Source organism: Melospiza georgiana, chromosome 33, assembly GCF_028018845.1.
Source record: "Melospiza georgiana isolate bMelGeo1 chromosome 33, bMelGeo1.pri, whole genome shotgun sequence".
NCBI classification, from domain to species: Eukaryota; Metazoa; Chordata; class Aves; order Passeriformes; family Passerellidae; genus Melospiza; species Melospiza georgiana.
Window position 1 is genome coordinate 3,248,444 of NC_080462.1, and position 22,107 is coordinate 3,270,550.

A 22,107-nucleotide genomic window follows, 5' to 3' on the forward strand; every position below is an offset into this window, starting at 1 on the left:
CCCAATTGTCATTCCTCTGTTCCCTTGGAAAATCCCAAATCCCCCCAATTGTCCTTCCTCTGTTCCCTTGAAAATCCCAAATCCCCCAGTTGTCCTTCCTCTGTTCCCTTGGAAATCCCAAATCCCCCCAGTTGTCCTTCCTCTGTTCCCTTGGAAAACCCCAAATCCCTCTTTTTCCTCCCACTCTTCCCCATCCCGAGACATTTTCCCTTTTTTTGGGAAAACCCCAAATGCCATTTTTCCCTCCCTCTCTTCCCCATCCCTTCGGGAACATCCCAAATTTCTCTTTTTCCTCCCTCTGTTCCCCCATCCCGGGGCATTTTCCCAAGGGACGTTTTTCCCCTTTTTTTGGGGAAACCCCAAATCCCGTTTTTCCCTCCCCACTCCCAGTGGAGACCCTGCGGCTCCTGATTGTCCGGAGGCTCCGGCCGGGCCGGGACCCCGAGGATGGACAGACGCCCACGGCCGGAGCGGCCGGACAGGGCAGTGACCCTCCAGTGTCCGGCCGGGAATTCCCGGCGTCCAGCCAGGACTCGGTGGTGTCCAGTCGGGAATTCCCGGTGTCCAGCCAGGACTCGGTGATGTCCAGCCAGGATTCCGGCGTGTCCAGCCGGGAATTCCCAACGTCCAGCCAGGATTCCGGGACGTCCAGCTGGGAATTCTCAGGGTCCGGCCAGGAATTCCCAACGTCCAGCCAGGACTCGGCCACGTCCGGCTGGGAATTCCCGGTGTCCAGCCAGGATTCCGGGGTGTCCGGCCGGGAATTCCCGGTGTCCAGCCAGGATTCCGGGATGTCCACTCGGGATTCCGGGATGTCCGGCCGGGATTCGGGGATGTCCACTCGGGAATTCCCAATGTCCGGCCGGGAATTCCCGGTGTCCAGCCAGGAAGGGCCGGAGGGGCCAGAGCAGAACGGGATCCGAATCAACCGGAAAGGTAAAGGGGGATCTGGGGGGATTTGGGGCTGGAATTTGGGGGGATTTGGGGTGGATTTGGGGCAGGAATTTGGGGGAATTTGGGGCAGGAATTTGGGGGAATTTGGGGTGAGATTTGGGGGATTTGGGGCAGGAATGTAGGGGGAATTGAGGTGGATTTGGGGCAGGAATTTGTGTGGGATTTGGGGCAGGAATTTGTGTGGGATTTGGGGTGGATTTGGGGCAGGAATTTGGGGCAGGAATTTAGGAGGAATTGAGGTGGATTTGGGGCAGGAATTTGTGTGGAATTTGGGGTGGATTTGGGACGGGAATTTGGGGAGATTTGGGGTGGATTTGGGGCAGGAATTGGGGCAGGAATTTCGGGGAATTGGGGCAGGGATTTGGGGGAATTTGGGGACGATTTGGGGCAGGAATTGGGGTAGGAATTTGTGTGGGATTTGGGGCAGGAATTTGGGGGGATTTGGGGCAGGAATTTCGGGGGATTGGGGCAGGAATTTGGAGGGATTTGGGAGGATGGGGGGCAGGATTTGGAGCAGGAATTTGGGGGGATTTGGGGTGGATTTGGGCAGGAATTTGGAGCAGGAATTTGGGGGAAATTGGGGCAGGAATTTGGGCGATTTGGGAGGATGGGGGGCAGGATTTGGGGCAGGAATTTGGGGGGATTTGGGGTGAATTTGGGGCAGGATTTGGGGTGGATTTGGGGCAGGATTGGGAGAATTTTGGGATATTTGGGGTGGGATTTGTGGGGGAATCAATGGGAATTCCCTGCTGGGATTTGGGGTCTCATTCCAGGATTTGGGGTCTCATTCCCTGCTCATTTTTGGGGTTTGGGGTTTTGTTCCCTGCTCATTTTTGGGGTTTGGGGTCCCATTCCATTCCCAGCCCTTTTCCCCAGTTTGGGGTCTCATTCCCTGGGTGCTGATTTCGGGTTCGTGATTTTGGGTTCTGGGGTTTGGTGCTGATTTTTGGGTGTCGATTTCAGGGTGTTCATTTGGGGCGCTGATTTTGGGATTTTGATTTTGGGTGATGATTTTGGGATTTTGATTTGGGGTTCTGATTTTGGGGTTTTGATTTTGGGGTCTGATTTTGGGGTTCTGATTCTGGGGTTTTGATTTTGGGGTTCTGATTTTGGGATCTGATTTTGGGTCTTGGTGCCGGTGCCAATTTTGGGGTGCTGCTTTCGGCTGCCAATTTTGGGTCCCAGCTTTGGGTGCCGGGTGCTAATTAATTTTGGGTGCTAATTAATTTTGGGTGCTGATTTGGGGTTCTGGGTGCTGATCAATTTTGGGCGCTGATTTTGAGGTGCTAATTAATGAATTTGAGGTTCTAATTTGGGGTTCTGAACGCTAATTTTGGTATTTTGGGGCGCTTCTTTTTGGTGCTGGGCGCTAATTAGTTTGGGTTGCTAATTCTGGGTGCTGATTAACCTCGGGTGCCGATTTCGGGGCGCCGGGTGCTAATTAGGGGCGCTAATTAACTTCGGGGTGCTGATTTCGGGTGCCAGTTAATTTCGGGTGCTAATTGGGGCTGCTAATGAACTAACTGGGGTGCTAATTACCTAATCGGGGGTGCTAATGAGCTAATTGGGGTGCTAATTAACTAACTGGGTGCCAATTAACTAATTGGGTGCTAATTACCGCATTCCGGTGGCGGGGCTGCTCCCCCCTCCCCCCCCCCTTTTTTTGGGGGCCCAGCCCAGGAGGAGGGGCCGGATGAGGCCACGCCCCCGCGCGGCTGCAGCCAATCAGAGCCCGAGCTGCGGGAAGGAGGCGGAGCCAGCGCCGAGGGTAACCGGCCCCTCCCCCCACCCCCAAAAACCCCGAAAGGGCCCCAAAAACCCAAAAAGGGCCACGAGAAACCCGAAAGGGCCCCAAAAAACCCGAAAGGGCCACTAAAAACCCGTCAAGGGCCACCAGAATCACAAAAGGGCCACGGAAAACGCAAAAACGGCCACCAAAAACCCAAATGTGCCACCAGAAACCCAACAGGGGCCACCATAAACTCTTTGGGGGCACCAAAAAATATCCCTGGGGCCACCAAAAACCCCACCGGGGGCCATCAGAAATCCTCAGGAGCCACCAAAAACTCAAAAGGGGCCACCAAAAATCCTCTGGGGCCACCAAGAGTTCTCTGGGGCCACCAAAACTCCAGAGGGGCCACCAGGAGTGGCCACTGATGTCCCCTGTCCCTCGTGCAGGGAATTTCTTCTACCTGAGCCTCCCCACGGGACCCCCCCGGCCGGGAGGGGACACCCCTGGGGACAGCAGGGACAGCTCTGGGGACATCGGAGACACCTCTGGGAGCGCCAGGGACACCCATGGGGACACTGGGGACAGCTCTGAGGACACCGGGGACACGCCCAGGGACAGCGGTGGGGACATTGAGGACACTCCTGGAGACATCCCTGGGGACGCAGAGCTGATCCTGGGGACCCTGGAGGAGCTGCGGGGGAAACTGCTGAGCCTGAGGGTGGGTGACACCGTGGGGACACTGGGGACACCAATGGGGACATGGGGACATGGGGACAGTGGGGACAGCAATGGGGACAGCCATGGGAAACTGCTGAGCCTGAGGGTGAGTGACACCGTGGGGACATTGGGGACACCAATGGGGACAGTGGAGACATTATTGGGAAACTGCTGAGCCTGAGGGTGAGTGACAGCAATGGGGACAGCAGTGGGAACATCACTGGGGACATTGGGGACACCATTGGGGACATGAGTGGGAAACTGCTGAGCCTCAGGGTGAGACTGGGGACAGCAAAGGGGACACTGGGGACAGCAATGGGGACATTGGGGACAGCAATGGGGACATCAATAGAAACTGCTGAGCCTCAGGGTGAGACTGGGGACAGCAATGGGGACACTGGGGACAGCAATGGGGACATCAATAGAAACTGCTGAGCCTGAGGGTGAGACTGGGGACACTGGGGACATTACCAGGGACAGGGTGACATCACTGGGGACATGGATGGGGAGGTGGGGACATTAAGGGGCTCCTGGAATGGGGACATCAAGGGGATGGGGGGACACTGAGCTGTCCCCAGCTGTCCCCAGCCTGTCCCTGTCCCCACAGGCCATGGAAGCCGCTCACCGGCAGCTGCTGCGCTCGCTGCGCTGGGGCGACGCCACCGTCCCCAACACCATCCCCAGTGTCCCCAGTGTCCCCAACGCCATCCCCAGTGTCCCCAACACCGTCCCCAGTGTCCCCCGGCGGGCGCCGCCGCCCCCCAGCGCCCGGCGCTCGCCCCCGGCCCCGCGGGCACACGGGGCACACGGGGCACACGGGGCACACGGGGCACACGGGGCACACGGTGGCGCGGCCGCCCCCGGCGCAGGTGAGAGCCCACGGGGCACCTGCAGTGTCCCCTCCGTGTCACCTTGCCCACACCCCATTGTTTCCCCGTTGGTTTCCCATTCTCCCCATTATCGCCCCGTTGTTTCCCCTGTTGTTTTCCCATTTTCCCCATTATTTCCCCTGTTAATTCCCCATTATTTCCCCCATTAATTCCCCATTATTTCCCCCGTTATTCCCCTATTATTCCCCATCATTTCCCCCATTATTTTCCCCGTTAATTTCCCACTGTTTCCCCCATTAATCTTCCCGTTTGCCCCATTAAGTTCCCCTGTTAATTTTCCCATTTTCTCCATTTTTCCCCCATTTTTTACCCCATTATTTCCCCCGTTATTTTCTCATTATTCCCCCATTATTTTCCCCATTTATTCCCCCCATTAATCCCCCCCCATTAATTTTCCCCATTATTTCCCCCTTTAATTTCCCATTGTCCCCATTTTCCCCCCATTAATTTAACCATTTTCCCCATTATTTCCCCTGCTAATTCCCCCTTATTTCCCCCATTCATTTTCCCATTTTTCCTCCATTTTCCCCCCCATTATTCCCCCCATAATTTTACCATTTTCCCCATTTTTCCCCCATTATTTTCCCCATTTATTCTCCATTAATTTCCCATTTCCCCCATTTTTCCCCCATTATTTTCCCCGTTAATTTCCCATTTTCCCCATTATTTCCCGCATTATTTCCCCCATTTTTCCCCCATTAATTTCCCCCATTAATTTCCCCCATTAATTTCCCATTTTCCTCATTATTCCCCCCATTATTTCCCCATTATTCCCCCCATTATTTGCCCCATTAATTCCCCATTATTTCCCCCGTTAATTTCCCATTTTCCCCATTTTTCCCCCATTATTTCCCTATTTTTCCCCGCATTATTTCCCCCGTTAATTTCCCATTTTCCCATTATTCCCCCCATTATTCCCCCCATTAGTTCCCCATTATTTCCCCCGTTAATTTCCCATTTTCCCCATTATTCCCCCCATTATTTCCCCGTTAATTTCCCCATTATTCCCCCCATTATTTCCCCCGTTAATTTCCCATTTTCCCCATTTTTCCCCCCATTATTTCCCCATTTTTCCCCGCATTATTTCCCCCGTTAATTTCCCATTTTCCCCATTTTCCCCGCATTATTTCCCCCGTTAATTTCCCATTTTCCCCATTTTTCCCCCCATTATTTCCCCCGTTAATTTCCCATTTTCCCCATTTTTCCCCCCATTATTTCCCCCCTTCTCTTGCAGGCTCCGACGGCCCCGCCCACCACCTCTAACCCGGCGGGGGGGGGATGGGCTGGAATTTCCCTCCCCTCCCCCAACCCCCCCCTCCCCCCCCGGGAATTCCGGCCGGACAGACGGACAAATGCACTTTGTTGGGAATCGCCCCTTTTTGCCCCAAAATCCCCTATAAATATGTACGTACACCCCCCCCCCCAACGCTGTAAATACCCCCGGGTGACAATCGGGGGTGACACGGTGACAATCGGGGGGTGGCGCCGTCCCCCCAAAGCCCAGGGGTGCCCCCGGACCCCGGGTTTGCCCCAAATGCCGGGTTTTGCCCCCAAACCCGGGCCCAATATAAATATTATAAATACAGAGCCCGGGGGGCGCTGCAAGCTGGGCAGGGTCCCAGGCCTGGACTCGTTTTTGTGGGGTTTGGGGTTTTTAAAATGGGGTTTGGGGTTTTTAAAATGGGGTTTGGGGTTTTAAAATGGGATTTGGGGTGTTTTAATCGGATTTGGGGGTTTTGTGGGGTTTGGGGTTTTTAAAATGGGGTTTGGGGTGTTTTAATGGGGTTTGGAGTTTTTGTGGGGTTTGGGGTTTTTAAAATGGGGTTTGGGGTTTTTAAAATGGGGTTTGGGGTTTTTAAAATGGGGTTTGAGGTGTTTTAACGGGATTTGGGGGTTTTGTGGGGTTTGGGGTTTTTAAAATGGGGTTTGGGGTTTTTAAAATGGGGTTTGGGGTTTTTAAAATGGGGTTTGGGGGTTTTGTGGGGTTTGGGGTTTTTAAAATGGGGTTTGGGGTTTTTAAAATGGGATTTGGGGTTTTTATGGGGTTTGGGTTTTTTGTGGGGTTTGGGGTTTTTAAAATGGGGTTTGGGGTTTTTAAAATGGGATTTGGGGTTTTTATGGGATTTGTGTTTTTTTAATGGGATTTGGGGGTTTTTGATGGGATTTCGGTGGGTTTTTATGGGATTGGGTGGAGTTTAAATGGAATTCGGGGCTTTTGATGGGATTTGAGTTTTTTAATGGGATTCAGGGTTTTTTTTAGGATTTGTTTTTTTTTTTTTTAATGGAATTTGGGGTTTTTAATTAGATTTGGGGTTTTTTCGTGGGATTTTGAGGGTTTTTTATGTAATTTGGGTGCGTTTTTTAATGGGAGTTGGGGGTTTTTTTAATGGAATTTGGGGGGGGGGTTTAAAATGGAATTTGGGTTTTTTAATAGAATTTGGGTTTTTTAAATGGAATTTGGGTTTTTTAATAGAATTTGGGGTTTTTTAATGGGATTTTGGGGTCTTTTTAATAGGATTTGGGGGTTCTTTTTACATGTGTCCCCAATCCTGGGGTGAGGGTTTGGGATTTGGGGATTTGGGAATGAGGTTTGGAAACGGGGGTTGGGAATTTTGGGATCCAGCCCCATCCCAGGGGGCACCGTGTCCCCAAAATGTCCCCAGATGCCCCCGGGAGGGCGGATGTGACAATGTCCTGGGCGTGTCACAGTGTCCCCCAAGTGTGTGACACTGTCCCAAAGGGGTGTGACCTGTCCCCAAAGTGTGTGCTGATGTCCCCAGGGTGTGTGACCCTGTCCTCAGGGGTGTCACAGCCCAGCGGTGACAATGCTCCGGTTTATTCACAAGCTGGCAGGGGAGGTGGCACTGTCACCGTCCCTGTCCCTGTCCCCAGGGCTCCCAGCTGTCCCTGCGGCCCCAAACGGGGACAGGGAGGGGACACCAGGACACCTCCCCAAAGTCCCCAAAGTGTCCCCTCGGGGTCCATGGCAGCGAGCAGCGGTGGCACCTCCTGGTGGCACCTCCGAGGTCAGTTCTGGTGGCACATCCCAGTGTCACATCCCGGGTGTCCCCAGGTGAAGATCTCGTCCTGGGTGTCCCCAGTGTCCCATTGCAGTGTCCCCAGTGTTGTCACAGATGTCTCCGATGTCACATGGCAGCGTCCCCAGCGTCCCCAATGTCCCCAGTGTCCCCGCTGCTGTCACAAGGTGAAGATCTCGTCCTCGCTGTCCCTGAGCGCGGCCGCCCGCGGGGTCCTGGTGAGGGGTCGGGGTCCCAGCCGGGCCCCCCGAGGGGACGCGGGGACAGTCGGTGACACCCGGGGGGACGCGGGGCCACCCCCGGCTGGCGCGGGGCTGTGGGGACACGCGGGGACAGACGGTGACAGCGGGCACGCGGGGGATGGCACTGCCACCGCCCCAGCGCCACCACACCCCCAAGCTTGCCTCTGTGGTACCCCAGTCTTCTCCCAGTTTCACCCCAATTCTCCCCCCAATTTTATCCCAATTTCTCCCAGATTTTCCCCAAATTTTCAACAGTTTTCTCCCAGTTTCACCCCAATTTTTTCCACATTTTTTCCTGATTTTGCCCCAGATTTTTCTCCCCCAGTTCCCCCTAGTTCGCCCCGGCTTTTTCCCAGATTTCCCCCGGATTTTTCTCCCCAGTTCCCTCCCAGTTTGCCCCAGACTTTCCCCCCGAAGTTTGCCCCAGATTTTTCCCGAATTTCCCCCGTTTCGCCCCAGTTCGCACCTGGGGCCCGGGCCCTGCAGCCGCAGCGCCGCCGCCTCCTTGCAGCGCCCGATCTCGGCGTCCAAGCGCCGCAGGAAATCCGAGGCCGAGAGGTCGCGCCGGGAGCGGCCGGGGCCGTCCCCGGGGCTGTCACCGGGAATGTCACCGGGAGTGTCACGGGGAATGTCACCGGGAATGTCCCCGCCGGTGTCACCGGGAGTGTCCCCGCCGGTGTCGCCGGGGCTGTCGCGCTGTCCCGGGATGAGCAGCGTGGCTCGCAGGAAGATGCTGTCCGAGGAGTAGAGGCGGTTGGCGCGCTGGATCTGCTCCATCTGCGGGACGGCACCGGGATGGCACCGGGGACAGAACGGGGACAGAACGGGGACAGGGATGGAACGGGACCAGCACAGGGGCAGGGATGGGGACAGGGATAAGGACACGGACCAGGACAGGCAGGCGAACCGAACCGGGTCAGGACCGGCCCGAGATGACCCCTGGGGACCCCCATGGCCTTCCCTGCCCCCGGTGTCCCGCCGGTGTCCCCGGGTCCGCTCACCGTCACGCCGTAGCGCAGCGCCAGCCCCTGCAGGGTGTCCCCGGGCTGCAGGCGGTGCTCCCGCGGGGCCGCCCCGGCTCCGCCGCTCCCCGCCATGGCCCGCCCGGGGCTCCCGGCCCGGGGCTCCCGCCCGGGGCTCCCGGCCCGGCCCCGCCGCTCACGGGGAGCGCTCGGCCCCGGGCCCCGCCGAACCGGCGCGGCCTCGCGGCCCCTCCTGGGAGTTGTAGTTCCGCCCGGGCTGTCTCTGCCGCCATTCCCACGGAAGGTCCCCGCGCTCGAACTACAACTCCCATCACGCCGCGGGGTACGAGCCGAGCGCTCGCTGATTGGCGGTTCCTCCCGCCGGCTGTCCGCTGGGAAGCGCTACCCGGAAGCGGCCGTGGCGGTTGCCATGGAGACCGCGGCCTAGCGGGGCCCGCCATGTCCTTTAAGCGCGACGAGAGCGACCCGGGGCCGCTCGGGGCGCTGCAGGTGGGGCCGGCACCCCCCGGGACCCCTCCCCGGACACCCCCCGGGCACCCCCGGCACCGTCGGGCCCAGCCCTGGCCTCCCCCGCCACCACCGGCCTCACCCCCGGGCCGCGGCCTGAGCCCCGCGGGTCCCCCTCAGGCCTTCCCTGGGAACCTCTGAGGCCTTCCCTGGGTCCCCCTTTGTTCCCTCGATGTCCCCAACCCTTCCCTTTATTCCTTTGTGTCCCCTCACCCTCCCCGCGGTGTTCCTAACCCTTTCCTGAACCCCCGGCGTGGCCCCAACCCTTCCCTGGGTCCCTTTGTGTCCCCTCAGTCCCTTCAAGGTCCCCCAGGTCCCTCCCCGGCCCCACTTTGTCCCCTCAGCGCTTCCCAGGGCTGTGCGGTGTGGGCACAGTTTGGGGACAGTCTGGGGATGGTTTGGGGACGGTTTGGGGACGGTTTGGGCACAGTGTGGTGCCGGCGGTGACCGCGGTGGCCCCGTGTCCCCAGAGGCGCCGCGTGGCCGAGCTGCTGGCCAGCGCCATCCCCGAGGACGAGGCGCTGCTGCTGCGCGATGGCAGGTGAGGGTCCCCCGCTGTCCCCGGCGTCCCTCGGTGTCCCCCGCTGTGCCCAGCGTCCCTGAGTGTCCCTGCGCTGTCCCCAGGCTGGCGTGCTCGCTGTGTCCCCAGCGCCCCGTGTGTGACACCCTGCAGACGCTGCTGCTGCACCGCGCGGGCAGGAAGCACCTGGACAGTGAGTGGCGGTGGCCTGTGTCACCTGTGCCGTGTCACCTGTGCTGTCCTCTCACCCCATCCCTGTCCCCATGTCCCTGTGCCCTGTCCCCTCACTGTCCCTGTCCCCATTCCTGTCCCCTCACAGTGTCCCTGTCCCCTCACCATATCCCTGTCCCCATTCCTGTGTCCCAGATCTGCTCCGTTCCTTCGGGCGGCCGCGCTGTCCCCAGGTGACCCCGGAGGGACCCCAGGTGACCCCGCAGGAGGCCCCAGGTGTGCAGGTGGGTGTGGCCTGGCTGGGCGCGGCCCCAAGGGTGTGACACCAAATGGGCGTGGTCTCTGTGGGGGTGGTCTCCAAGTGGGTGTGGCCTGTGTGGGTGCTCTGGGTGGGCGTGGTTTCCATGGGGGCGTGGCCTCTGGGCACGTCCTAAGTGAGCGTGGCCTGGATGTGTGGGGGTGTGGTCGTGGTGGGTGTGGTCTGTAATGGGTGTGGCCTGCGGTGGGTGTGGCTCAGTGGGCGTGTCCTACAGGCCCCGCTGCTGTCCCGGACGCGCCGCCTGGCCCGGAGCGCTCTGCTGACAACGGCCCCGTACAACAGCTGCTGCAGGAGAGACAGGTGAGGAAATGGGGTAAAAACGGGCGAAAATGGGCAAAAACGGGGAAATGCTGACAACGGCCCCGTACAACAGCTGCTGCAGGGGAGACAGGTGAGGAAATGGGGAAATTGGGGAAAAAAACTGAGAAAATGGGGAAATGGGGCAAAATGGGGGAAAACCGGGGGAAGACACATGGGGAAAATGGGGTAAAATGGGGGAAATGGGCAATGGGGGAAAACGGAGGGAAATGAGGCTGTGAGGGGAAATGGAGGGAAAATACAGGGGAAAATGGGGGAAATAGAGAAACGAGGGGAAAACGGGAAAAGATGGGGAAAGATGGGAAGAAAACAGGGAAAAATGGGAGAAGATGGGAAAGCAGCTCAGGGATACCAGGAAAAACCAGGAACAAACGGGAAAAGGTGGGAAAGGGAGCCAGGGGCAGTGGGGAAAGTTCTGGAATGTTTTGGGATTTCTCTCTCCCAGGACGAAGGGCAGCAGCTCCCGGGCCGGGATCCCCGGGATGATCCCAAAGAATTCCCAGACGCCGCCGGAGCCGTCACGGAGCCCCGGGAACGCCGGGAGCCCCGCGCACAGAGAGGGTGAGCAGAGCCCGCCCACCCGTTCCAGGGGATCCCCGGGAATTCCCGGTCCCGGCTGCGTTCCCGGCAGCAGCCGCTCCCTCCTCCCTCCCTCCCGCAGGCGCTGCCGGGGACGGCAGGCGGGGAAGGAAAGGGAACTCCCAAAGCCCCAGAGAGGGGCCGAGCCCCGAGCGGCTGCGGATCCTGCGGCACCACCTGCACCTGCGCAGGTGGGTCGGGAGCGGGGGGCTACGGGGGAGGTCCCGGAAATGTCCCACAGAAAAATGCCCGCAAAAATCCCACAAAATATCCCCAAAAAATATCCCAAAGAACCCCAAAAAAAGCCCCAAAAAATCCTCAAAAAAATCTCAAAAATGTCCCACAAAAAATCCCCACAAAAATTCCTCAAAATATCCCTTAAGTATCCCCAAGAATTCAAAAAAAAAAGCCCCAAAAAATCCCAAAAAAACATCAAAAATCCAAAAAATCCTCCAAAAATCCTCAAAAAAGCCCCAAAAAATCCCCCAAAAAATCCCCACAAAAATCCGTCCCAAATATGCCAAACCTCCCCCCAAAAAAAAACCCCAAAAATATCCCAAAGAAACCCCAAAAAAACCCCAAAAATCCGAAAAAAAAACCCCAAAATCCCCAAAAACTCCCGAAAAATCCCCAAAATCCCCCAAAGCCCCAGGAAATCCCCAACTCCCTCTCCCTGTGTCCCAGCCGGGGCTGGCTCCAGGATCCCGCTGGGAACTGGGTCAAGGACAGCAACGCCGAGTTCGACTCCGACGAGGAGGAGCCGCCACCGCTGCCACCAGCCTGACGCCCCCAGGTGTCCCCAGGCGTCCCCAGGTGTCCCCGGGTGTCCCCAGGTGTCCCCAGAGCCCCGGGAATAAAGTGGGAATTTTTTGGGAACGTTTTTGCACCATTTTTCCACTTTATTCCCAGCGGTTCCTGAGCTCGGGGGGTTTTTAGGATTTCTTCTGTTGGCGACCTGGGGGGAGAGAAAATGGGGGTCAGGGGACAGTGCCAGCCCTGGGGACACTTGAGGACATTGAGGAGCTCCCTCCAAGGTGGGGTCAGCTCTGGGACCCCTGGGTGAGCCTTGGGGACGCCTGGGGACATTGGTGGCACTCACGGAGCTCGTTGTTGCGGGTGAGGGCGGCGGCGGCGCGCGCCCGCGGGCCCTGCAGGGTGAAGGTGTAGCCGAACCTCAGCAGGGAGGGACACTGCTCCAGGGTGGCTGCCATGGCCATCTCCACCGTGTCCCCGAGGCGCTGGCACTGCGGGGACACCATTGGGGACACGGTCAGTGGCACTGTCACACTGCTCCAGGGTGGCTGCCATGGCCATCTCCACCGTGTCCCCGAGGCGCTGGCACTGCGGGGACACCGTTGGGGACACGGTCAGTGGCACTGTCACACTGCTCCAGGGTGGCTGCCATGGCCATCTCCACCGTGTCCCCGAGGCGCTGGCACTGCGGGGACACCATTGGGGACAGGTCACTGTCACCTCCCCTGCTGTCCTTGCTGTCTCTGTCCCTGCTGTCCCTGTCCCCATTGTCCCCCCTGTCCCCACTGTCACCTGGTTGTCGAGGCGGATCTCGCTCAGGCTGTGGCAGCGCCCCAGGGCCCCCAGCAGCCGCAGCATCCCCGCGCTGGTGATGAAGTTGGACTCGAGGTTGAGGCTCTGCAGGCTCTGGTTCTGCTCCAGCATCTCGGCCACCGCCTGGGGACACCACGGTGGCACCAAGGTGGCACCACGGGGACACTGCCCTTGGTGTCCCCGGGATGGGTGGACAGGCGCAGGGTGGGCCCGTGCAGGGACGCCCGGGGACATTTTGGGGACTCACGTTGGCCACCAGGTCGTTGCTGCGCGTGGCCACCAGGCTGAGGCTGCGCACGTGGGTGTTGGTCTTGATGGCCCCGCAGATGGCCTCGAGCGTGGGGACAGGGATGTCCTGGGGACAGCGGGGACACTCGGGGTCACCCAGGGGCCGGGGTGGGACCCAAGCTGAGGGTTGCCCAGGCCCCCCGGGGACACGCTGGGGACACGTTGGGGACAGTGCCACCCCTGTGTGTCACCTTGATGTTGTTGAGGTTGACGTCCTGCAGCTCGGGGTCGTTGTCCTGCAGCCGCCGCAGCGTCTCGGCCACGTCCGTGGGGTTCGGGGGCTCGTCCGGCACCGGGCGGTACCGGTCCGGCTGCACCACGCCTGGGACGGCGTGGGGACAGCATGGGGACAGCGTGGGGACAGTGTGGGGACATGGGGACAGCGTGGGGACAGCGTGGGGACATGGGGACAGCGTGGGGACATGGGGACAGCGTGGGGACAGTGTGGGGACATGGGGACACCCACCATGGGGACAGCGTGGGGACAGTGTGGGGACATGGGGACAGTGTGGGGACAGCGTGGGGACAGTGTGGGGACAGCGTGGGGACATGGGGACAGCGTGGGGACATGGGGACAGCGTGGGGACAGCGTGGGGACAGCGTGGGGACATGGGGACAGCATGGGGACAGTGTGGGGACAGCGTGGGGACATGGGGACACCCACCGTGGGGACAGCATGGGGACAGCGTGGGGACAGTGTGGGGACATGGGGACACCCACCATGGGGACAGCGTGGGGACATGGGGACAGCGCTCAGGGACGCACGAGTTTGATCCCCAAAAGCTGCCCCAACCACCCCGTAGAGGCACTTGTCCTCTGTCCCCATCCCTGTCCCTTGTCCCCTCTGTCACTCACTGTCGATGCCCTGTCCCCATGTCCCCATCCCTGTCCCCCTGTCCCCCTGTCCCCGTCCCTGTCCCCTGTCACTCACTGTTGATGCCCTGTCCCCATCCCTGTCCCTGTCCCCATGTCCCCATCCCTGTCCCATGTCCCCCTGTCCCCATCCCTGTCCCTGTCCCCCTGTCCCCCCGTCCCTGTCCCCTGTCACTCACTGTTGATGCCCTGTCCCCATCCCTGTCCCTGTCCCCCTGTCCCCGTCCCTGTCCCTGTCCCCCTGTCACTCACTGTTGATGCCCTCGGTGTTGCAGATGTTCCCGCTGCAGATGGCGTCGTAGTACTGCTTGTTACTCATCAGCGTGTACATGCCCAGGATGGCTGCGGGGACACGGTGACACTGGGGACACCGGGGGGGACACAGGGAGGGGACACAGGGCCCCGCTGTCCCCCCGGGGAGGTGGCACCGCGAGCCAAAGGTGGGGTCGGAGCTGCTTTAACTGAGGGGACACCGATGGGGAGAGGGGACAGAGTGTGACACGGGGACAGTGTGTGTGACATGGGGACAGCAGCGACAAGGATCCGTGTGACACTTAGGTGTGTGACAGTGACATGGGGACACTGTGTGACACGCAGGTATGTGACACAAGGACAGGTGTGCTGTGCTGGCCTCGTGCTCAGTGTCTCCGGGTGACACTGAAACCGTGTGACGCTCAGGTGTGTGGCAGTGACACGTGTGACACTCAGGTGTGTGGCAGTGACACGGTGACACGTGTGACGCTCAGGTGTGTGGCAGTGACACGTGTGACGCTCAGGTGTGTGGCAGTGACACGGTGACACGTGTGACGCTCAGGTGTGTGGCAGTGACACGGTGACATGTGTGACACTCAGGTGTGTGGCAGTGACACAGTGACACAGTGACACTCAGGTGTGTGGCAGTGACACGGTGACGCTCAGGTGTGTGGCAGTGACACAGTGACAGCCCTTGGGGACAGCGTTACCCTCGGCCCGTCCTGGTGCCGCTCCCGGCCCCGCGGGGATCCCGGCCTGCGCAGAGCCCATCCCATTGAAATCCCACGTAAATCCCGTGCCATCCCCACCCTTTACAAATCCCACCCCATTCCAACCCCATCCGTGTCCCCATTCCCATCCCAATCCCCATTCCTATTCCCCAATCCCCTCCCCTCTGTCCCCGCTGTCCCCCGTGTCCCCTGTCCCCTCTCACCGGCGATGTCGCACATCTCAGCGTCGGTGGCGTTGGCCAGCGCCTCCTCCAGCTCCGGCTCCAGCGTCACCTGCTCCTCCCGCGGCAGCGCCGGCGCCGCCGCCTTGGGCACAAACGGCTTCCCTGGGGACGGGGGGACATTGACAGGGGACATGGGGACATGGGGCTTCCCTGGGGACAGGGGGACATTGACAGGGGACATGGGGACATGGGGACATGGGGCTTCCCTGGGGACAGGGGGACATTGACAGGGGACATGGGGACATGGGCACAAACGGCCTCCCTGGGGACAGGGGGACATTGACAGGGGACATGGGGACAAACGGCCTCCCTGGGGACAGGGGCACGGGACAAACAGCTTGAGGTGGCATCATCAGGGTGGCCTCATTGAGGCTGGCACTGCTGTCACAGGGTTGTGACCATCCCCGGGCTGGCACTGCTGTCACAGGGGGTGACACAGGAGGTGACACTGCCAGGGCTGGTGGCCGTGCCCGGGGCTGGCGGGGGCCCAGCTCGCCCAGGACACCCGAGCCGCTGGCGAGGCCGAGCTAAATATAAAATACCCCCGAGCCTGGGGGCCCGCTCCCCTCCGTGTCCCCTCCGTGTCCCCTCCGTGTCCCCTCCGTGTCCCCTCCGTGTCCCCAGCCCGTCCCCCCGCTGTCCCCGCGCTGTCCCCGCCGTCCCCAGACCTTTTTTCTCGCCGGTGAAGGGCACCAGGTCCTGGCGCTCCTCGGCCTCCAGCGCCTGCCGCTCCAGGTGCTGCAGGAGCGCGTCCCGGTCCAGCGGGCCCGTGGGGCTCTTGTGGGTCTGATCGCGCTGGCGCAGCCCCGCGGGCAGCAGCACGTTCTGGGGACAGCGCCGGTGTCACCACCGACCGTGTCACCATCGCCGGTGCCGCCGCCGCCCCTGTCCCCGCGCCCACCTCGGGATCCATCTCGGCCAGCTCCGCGTCCAGCTGCGCCAGCTCCTCCGGGGACAGCTCCTGCAGGATCTTGTCCTCGTCGATGTCGCGGTACTTCTCCAGCTCCTGCCGGTACGGCGTCATGGCCGCGGGCACCTGGGGACAGCGGGGACAGCCGTGGGGACGCGGGGGGGACGGCGGGGTGGCACCGGTGGGGACGCGGGGGGGACCCCGTTCGTGCCAGCCCTGCCGGGCTCTGGGGACGCCGTGGGACACGAGGGGACACGGCGGGACCTGGCCGTGCCACCTCTGTGGGGACACCGAGCATACCCCAGAGGTTGTCCCCAACCTTTGTCACCTCCCAGGGTCACCTGCCGCTCCTGCCTCAGCCCCAGTCCCGGCCCCGTCGGGGTGACGGCAGGGACAATCCGTGAGCCCCCGAGTGTCGCGGCCCCCGAGCGCCGCTCGCTCGGCGCTGTCCCCGTGGCGGGGCTGGGGCCGCACCTGCCGCGCCCCGCCGCGCTCGCAGCGTGGGAGCTCCTCGGGAAGCGGCTCCGGGATCCCCAAATCCCAAACTGCGGCGGCGGGCGGGGGAGGGCGAGGTGACACGGCGGGGACAGCGCGGGGACAGCGCGGCCGTACCTGGGGCTGGACCCGCGGCCGGTGCCAAAGCCCCGGGGCCGGTCCCAAGGCGGATCCCGAAGGCGATCCCAGAAGCCGGGGCCGATCCCGGAGCCCCGGGGCCGATCCCGAACGCCGGGGCCGATCGCGGAGCGCTGGGGCCGCGCGGGGCATGAGATCAGCGCTTTATTCGGGCCCGGAGGGGCGGATCCGCGTCCCGGCCCTTATCGGGAACGGGGGGGCCCCGCCCCGGCCCCGCGGGGCCCCGCGACCCCGAAAACGGCCGGGGGGAAAGGGAGAGCGGATCCTTCCCGAATTCCATAAATCCCACAAAGCTCCGAGCCCAAACATGGCCAGAGATAAAAGGGGCATACAGGGAAAGGTGAGGGGGGCACGGATCCGTCCCCGGTCCTATAAACCTCACAAAGCTCGAGGCGGGTTTGGCCCCACAAGCCCCCAATTCGGGGGGCGAAGGGGGTTTGGACCCCCCCAAATGGGGTTTGGGGGAGCTGGGAATGTTTTGTGGGTTCTTCTGGAAAAAGGAATCCCATAAACTTTATTTTAGGCTTTTCTGGAGAAAGGAATCCCATAAACATTTTATTTATTGTAGGGTTTTCTGGAAAATGATGGGTTTGCGAACCTCGTTTGTTGCAGGATTTCTTGGTAAAACGGCTCCCACCCCGTATTTTTTTGCAGGATTTCTGGAAAAGGGTTCTGCAAACTTCTTTATTTATTGTAGGAACTCCTGGAAAAAGGGGCTCCCACCACCCCACGCAGACCAACCCCCAAATCAACTTTATTCCCTCATCCAACACCCCTGGTGAACAATGACCCCCCAAAAAAATCATCACTCAAACGGGTGACCCCAAATCCCCAAATCCCAAATCCTGGGATTTCAGGCACTGCTGACACTTGGGAAAGGAGCCCCTCAACAAAACCACGACAGCTGTCAATCCAAACAACCTGACACCCCAAACCCCAAATCTCAGGCGCTGGGCACGCTCTGTTTGACGACGATTTTCTGCCATTTTACGAAGAACACCCCAACACCCCAAAATCCCAAATCTATGGTATCAGGATAGATCAGGCGCTGGGCACGCTCTGTTTGATGACGATTTTCTGCCGTTTTAGGAAGAACACCCCAAACCCCAAATCCCAAATCTATGGTATCAGGATAGATCAGGCACTGGGCACGCTCTGTTTGATGACGATTTTCTGCCGTTTCAGGAAGAACACCCCAACACCCCAAACCCCAGATTCCAAACCCCAGCTGTCAGGCACTGGGCACGCTCTGTTTGATGGCGATTTTCTGCCATTTTACGAAGAACACCCCAAAATCCCAAATCTATGGTATCAGGATAGATCAGGCACTGGGGACGCTCTGTTTGATGACGATTTTCTGCTGTTCTGGAAAGGACTCTCCCAAACCCCAAACCCCAAACCCCATATCCGTGGTGTCAAGCACTGGGCACGCTCTGTTTGATGACGATTTTCTGCCGCCCGGGCCGCGCCCCGGTGCCATCCCCGGCCCCTCCGGCCGTGCCCACGGCGGCGGCGGCGGCGCTGGGCAGCCCGTGCGCCGTCACGTACTTGCGGTAGGCCTCGCGGATGATGCGGAAGGCGCGGGCGTTGGCGTAGGGGATGTCGGTGATGGGGTCGCGGTAGAGCGCGGGCTTGTGCGTCACCGGGCACAGCTCCCGCACCGGCAGCCGCGGCGCCCGCGCCCGCGGGAAGCAGCGCTCGAAGGTGGCGTCGTCGCTGAAGGAGATGAACGTGCGCGAGCACTTGGCCGGCGACGGCGGCTGCGCCTCGGGGTCCAGCCTGCAACGGAGGGGACGGGGTGGGCACGGGGCTGGGGATCCCACCGGGGGGCTTGGGGGGCCAAAAGGGGGGTCCTAAAGGGGTCTGGGGGCTCGGAAAGGGCAGCTCCAATGGGGGATTCCAAAGGGGTCTGGGGGCTCGGAAAGTGCAGCTCCAATGGGGGACTTGGGATGGCCAAAAGCAGGGGGGCCTGAGGGGTCTGGGGGCTCGGAAAGGGCAGCTCCAATGGGGGATTCCAAAGGGGTCTGGGGGCTTAGAAAGTGCAGCTCCAATGGGGGCTTGGAGGGCCAAAAGGGGGGGATCCTGAGGGGTCTGGGGGCTCGGAAAGTGCAGCTCCAATGGGGGATTTGGGATGGCCAAAAGGGGGGTCCTAAAGGGGTCTGGGGGCTCGGAAAGGGCAGCTCCAATGGGGGATTCCAAAGGGGTCTGGGGGCTTGAAAGCTGAGGGTCCAATGGGGGACCTGGGTGGTCCTCAAAGGGGACCCAAAAGGGGGGATTCCTAAGGGATTTGGGGGCTCAAAGGTGAGGATACAGTGGGGAATTTGGGATCGCCAGGGTGGTGCTTAGAAACTGTGAATCCCGTAGGATCTGGGGCCTCAAAAACTGCTTCTCCAATGGAGGATTTGGGGTTTGTGGTGGTGCCCATGAACTGCGACTCCAAAGGGATTTGGGGCCTCAAAAACTGCGACTCCAATGGGGAATTTGAGATTGCCAAGGTGGAGCTCAAAAAATGCTTTTCCCATGGGATTTGGAGCTCAAAACCTGTTTTTCCCATGGGATTTGGGGCTCAAAACCTGTTTTTCCCGTGGGATTTGGGGCTCAAAACCTGCTTTCCCCATGGGATTTAGGGGGTTCCAAGGTGGCAGCCCCAGGCTGGGATCCAGTGCCCAAATCCCCCCCCAGAACGGGGATTTTGGGGTCTGGGAGCTCTGGGGCGCTGCCCAGCCCCTCGGGGGCACTCACCCCTCGACGTCCACGGGGTCATCGCGGCCGGGCTCGGGCAGCAGCGGCATGGTCAGCGACCAGTAGCGGATCACGGGGCCCACGATCTTCCTCTTCTTCTGCACCTGCTTCTTCTTGTCCGCCTCCAGCCGCTCGTAGTTCTCTGGGGGCAGGAATGGGGCGGGAATGGGGCAGGAATGGGATCAGGAACGGGGCAGGATCAGCTCAGCCCAGCACAGGGACACTGCAGCGCTGCCAAGTCTGGTCCTGGGATCCCTGTGCCCTTCCCAGTGTCCCTGTCCCAGTATCCCAGCCCCACTCCCAATCCCAACCCTGGTCCCTCACCCAGGGAGCGCAGGTTGGTCTCCTCGGTGATCCTGGCCCTGTCCCAGCCCCGCTCCCATTCCCAGTACCCCGTTCCCAGTATCCCAGTCCCATTCCCAGCGCCCCGTTTCTCACCCAAGGAGCGCAGGTTGATCTCCTCGGTGATCTTGGCCTCCTCCAGCAGCTCCTCCTGCGTCAGGGGCCGCTCGTAGCTCGTCCCTCCCTTCTTCCTCTTGGACTGCACCTGGCGCTCCTGGAGCCGCAGGAACGTCTGCCGGGTGTGCTCCGTGGTGGACTGCCGCATGTGCTTCCTGCCTGGGGAGACATGGATCGGCCATGGATCCATGGATCACCCAGAGATGCCTGGGATCCCCATCCTAAACCCTGGGATCCCACACACAGAGGCATGGATCAGCTGTGGATCCATGGATCACCCGGAGATCCCTGGGATCCCCATCCCAACCCCTGGAGGACCAGGAGCTCCCCCAGAGGATCCCATTTCCAGCTGGGATCACCACGACCCTGCTCCCACCCCATCCCCACCGCATTCCCATTCCCGTCCCCACTCCCATCCCCACTCCCGTCCCCACTCCCATCCCCACTCCCATCCCCATCCCCATCCCGCCCTCACTCACTGTCTCCCCCGTCCTCCTGCAGCTCCAGGGGCGCGGCCTTCACCTCCCGGCCGCGCTGGGCGCCTCCCCGCGGCCCCTCGGCCTTCTTGGCCCGCAGGCTCTTGAGCGGCTCCTGCAGGCACCGACGGAGGGATGAGGGCCCGGAGCGCCGGGATGGGGGGCGGGAATTCCCGGGATTAGCACCGGCAAGGGCTCGGTACCCCGGGGAAGGGCTCAGGATCAGGAGGATTTCCCCGGAAAAGCCCCCGGTAAGGGCTCGGTGTGCCCGGTAAGGGCTCGGGGCGGGAGGATTTTCCCGGAAAAGCCCCGGAAAGGGCTCGGTACCCGGTAGGCCTTGGTGAGCACGCGGCGCCGCCGGCGGGGCTCGGCCTCGTCCTGCTCCGAGCCCGGCTCGTCGCCCTCGTCGATGTCGAAGTCAGAGTCAACCTCGTCATCGCTGTCGGAGTGATCGCCGCGGTACTCGTCATCGCCGGACTCCTGGGGAACAGAAATATTGGGAGTGATGGGAACCGTGGGATCCTACAGTGATCACCCGGGTACTCATCGTCACCGGGCTCCTGGGAACGGGATAAAAACTGGGAATACTGGGATTTGGGACTGTGGGATCGCCGCGGTACTCGTCATCGCCGGACTCCTGGGAGTGGGATAAACATTGGGAATGTCGGGAATACGGAAATGTTGGGGACCATGGAATCCCACCCAGGGGTCTTCCACAGGAGTCACCGTCCCCGGGCTCCTGGGATGGGGAATATTGGGAATATGGGAACGGTGGGAATGGTGGGAACAGGGGATTGGGAACCATGGAATCCCACCGAGCACTCATCACGCCTGGACTCCTGGGGCATTGGGAATGTTGGGACTGGGGGCCATGGGATCCCACTGAGTCCTGGCATGGGGAATGCTGGGGATGTGGGAGTGTTGGGAACCATGGGATCCCACGCAGGGATCCCCACAGTGCTCGTTGTGCCCAAACTCCGGTGGGACACGGGGATGGATCCGCCTGGGCCCCGTTATCCCGGAACCCCACAGGGATGCAGCACCCGGGGGTCCCCAATAGCTCCTCCCGGAACACCCCGCAGTGTTCGCACATCCCCGTTCCCCCGACAGCCCCCGGCACCCCCCGCTCCCCTCACGCTTCCCGCCTCCCGCCGCCCCGCTCGGAGCGCCGGGCCCGCTCCCGCAGCGCCCCCGCCGCGCCCCCGCCGCGCCCCCGGGGCTCGGCTCGCCTCGTTGAAGCCGCCGTAGGTGGTCTGGTAGAACTCGTCCTCCTCCTCGGCCTGCAGCAGCCCCGAGAGGCGATTGCCGGCCGTGCGCCGCGGGGCGCGGCCCTCCGCCAGGCTCATCTCGGCGCTCCGCCCGCCCGCCTGCCGCCGCCGCGCGGCCGGACACGGCGAGCGCCGAGCGATCGATGGGCGGGGGCGGAGACAGCGACACCGCGCGGGGAGGGGGGGGAACTGCGGGTGACGTCATCGCCATCGGGGTGACGTCAGTGTCTTCGAGGTTATGGCATTGTGTTTGGGGTGACGTCATTGTGTTTGGGGTGGCGCCATTATGTGAGTGAAGTCATGGGGGATTTTTGGGGTTGTTTTGGGGGAATTTTTGGATTTTTGGTTTGGGTGAAATAACCAGGATTTTGGGAAAAAAAAATGGGGTATTTAGGGGGGAAAATGGGGATTATAGAGTCAAAAAAGGGTATGTTTAGGGGACTTTCTGGGGGGTTTGGGGGTTTTTTTGGGGAGGTTCCCAGTGTGTGGGGTGACGTCGTGGGGTGGGTGTGACAGCTGTGATGTCATGTGACAGAGTGTGGGCACTCTATGACATCACAGGATGACAGGGCAGGGTTGTGGCTCTGTGACCTCATAGGGTAGGCACATCGGTGCATAAGTCAGCAGTGTGACATCACAGGATGGAGATGTGTGTGTGTGTGCTCTGTGACGTCACAGGATGAGAACGCGTGTGCTCCCATGACGTCACTGATTC

General features: G+C 60.8%; 5 protein-coding genes across 5 annotated transcripts in view; 2 read left to right on the forward strand and 3 right to left on the reverse strand.

Moving 5' to 3' along the window:
- Nucleotides 1-5,556, forward strand: part of ARHGEF11 (Rho guanine nucleotide exchange factor 11) — a 40,985-nt gene extending 35,429 nt beyond the window's left edge. Inside the window, exons 36-40 of the mRNA XM_058042676.1 lie at nt 391-936; nt 2,630-2,722; nt 3,133-3,404; nt 4,011-4,272; nt 5,528-5,556. Of these exons, the coding sequence (XP_057898659.1) occupies nt 391-936; nt 2,630-2,722; nt 3,133-3,404; nt 4,011-4,272; nt 5,528-5,556 (1,202 nt within the window). The remainder of the gene's footprint in view (nt 1-390; nt 937-2,629; nt 2,723-3,132; nt 3,405-4,010; nt 4,273-5,527) is intronic.
- Nucleotides 5,557-7,456: 1,900 nt separating this feature from the next.
- LYSMD1 (LysM domain containing 1) lies at nt 7,457-8,675 on the reverse strand. Its single transcript, XM_058042909.1, has 3 exons — nt 8,575-8,675; nt 8,040-8,350; nt 7,457-7,645 (listed from the first exon to the last, which is right to left on the reverse strand). The coding sequence occupies exons 1-3, from the start codon at nt 8,668-8,670 to the stop codon at nt 7,492-7,494; spliced, it is 561 nt and encodes a 186-aa protein (XP_057898892.1). The 5' UTR covers nt 8,671-8,675; the 3' UTR covers nt 7,457-7,491.
- A 288-nt stretch (nt 8,676-8,963) lies between these two features.
- On the forward strand, nt 8,964-11,844 carry SCNM1 (sodium channel modifier 1). The gene is made up of 8 exons (XM_058042897.1): nt 8,964-9,045; nt 9,534-9,604; nt 9,688-9,776; nt 9,950-10,038; nt 10,288-10,373; nt 10,837-10,952; nt 11,053-11,161; nt 11,655-11,844. Exons 1-8 carry the CDS (start codon nt 8,995-8,997, stop codon nt 11,752-11,754), a joined length of 711 nt encoding a protein of 236 aa, XP_057898880.1. The 5' UTR covers nt 8,964-8,994; the 3' UTR covers nt 11,755-11,844.
- Nucleotides 11,845-11,848: 4 nt separating this feature from the next.
- Nucleotides 11,849-16,468, reverse strand: TMOD4 (tropomodulin 4). The gene is made up of 10 exons (XM_058042841.1): nt 16,427-16,468; nt 15,806-15,940; nt 15,573-15,729; nt 14,884-15,006; nt 13,950-14,039; nt 13,016-13,146; nt 12,784-12,891; nt 12,516-12,659; nt 12,070-12,214; nt 11,849-11,925 (listed from the first exon to the last, which is right to left on the reverse strand). The coding sequence occupies exons 2-10, from the start codon at nt 15,926-15,928 to the stop codon at nt 11,903-11,905; spliced, it is 1,044 nt and encodes a 347-aa protein (XP_057898824.1). The 5' UTR covers nt 15,929-15,940; nt 16,427-16,468; the 3' UTR covers nt 11,849-11,902.
- Nucleotides 16,469-17,117: 649 nt separating this feature from the next.
- On the reverse strand, nt 17,118-21,486 carry VPS72 (vacuolar protein sorting 72 homolog). Its single transcript, XM_058042842.1, has 6 exons — nt 21,354-21,486; nt 20,452-20,604; nt 20,128-20,239; nt 19,628-19,807; nt 19,190-19,331; nt 17,118-18,226 (listed from the first exon to the last, which is right to left on the reverse strand). Exons 1-6 carry the CDS (start codon nt 21,468-21,470, stop codon nt 17,863-17,865), a joined length of 1,068 nt encoding a protein of 355 aa, XP_057898825.1. The 5' UTR covers nt 21,471-21,486; the 3' UTR covers nt 17,118-17,862.
- Nucleotides 21,487-22,107: the final 621 nt, after the last annotated feature.

What these genes read in the sequence shown, in the direction of transcription:
- SCNM1 (XM_058042897.1), top strand. Translation starts at nt 8,995, where the DNA reads ATGTCCTTTAAGCGCGACGAGAGCGACCCGGGGCCGCTCGGGGCGCTG. An exon ending in CTGCTGCTGCGCGATGGCAG is followed by an intron (nt 9,605 to 9,687) that starts GTGAGGGTCCCC and finishes CGCTGTCCCCAG; the next exon opens with GCTGGCGTGCTCGCTGTGTC. An exon ending in GGGCAGGAAGCACCTGGACA is followed by an intron (nt 9,777 to 9,949) that starts GTGAGTGGCGGT and finishes CCTGTGTCCCAG; the next exon opens with ATCTGCTCCGTTCCTTCGGG.
- TMOD4 (XM_058042841.1), bottom strand. Translation starts at nt 15,928, where the DNA reads ATGACGCCGTACCGGCAGGAGCTGGAGAAGTACCGCGACATCGACGAG. An exon ending in GCAACGACCTGGTGGCCAAC is followed by an intron (nt 12,660 to 12,783) that starts GTGAGTCCCCAA and finishes TGGTGTCCCCAG; the next exon opens with GCGGTGGCCGAGATGCTGGA. An exon ending in CACCCGCAACAACGAGCTCC is followed by an intron (nt 11,926 to 12,069) that starts GTGAGTGCCACC and finishes CTCTCCCCCCAG; the next exon opens with GTCGCCAACAGAAGAAATCC.
- VPS72 (XM_058042842.1), bottom strand. Translation starts at nt 21,470, where the DNA reads ATGAGCCTGGCGGAGGGCCGCGCCCCGCGGCGCACGGCCGGCAATCGC. An exon ending in GCAGGAGGACGGGGGAGACA is followed by an intron (nt 19,808 to 20,127) that starts GTGAGTGAGGGC and finishes ATGTCTCCCCAG; the next exon opens with GCAGGAAGCACATGCGGCAG. An exon ending in GATCAACCTGCGCTCCTTGG is followed by an intron (nt 19,332 to 19,627) that starts GTGAGAAACGGG and finishes TCCTGCCCCCAG; the next exon opens with AGAACTACGAGCGGCTGGAG.
- LYSMD1 (XM_058042909.1), bottom strand. Translation starts at nt 8,670, where the DNA reads ATGGCGGGGAGCGGCGGAGCCGGGGCGGCCCCGCGGGAGCACCGCCTG. An exon ending in CGCTGCGCTACGGCGTGACG is followed by an intron (nt 8,351 to 8,574) that starts GTGAGCGGACCC and finishes GCCGTCCCGCAG; the next exon opens with ATGGAGCAGATCCAGCGCGC. An exon ending in CTGCAGGGCCCGGGCCCCAG is followed by an intron (nt 7,646 to 8,039) that starts GTGCGAACTGGG and finishes GTGTCCCCACAG; the next exon opens with CCCCGCGCCAGCCGGGGGTG.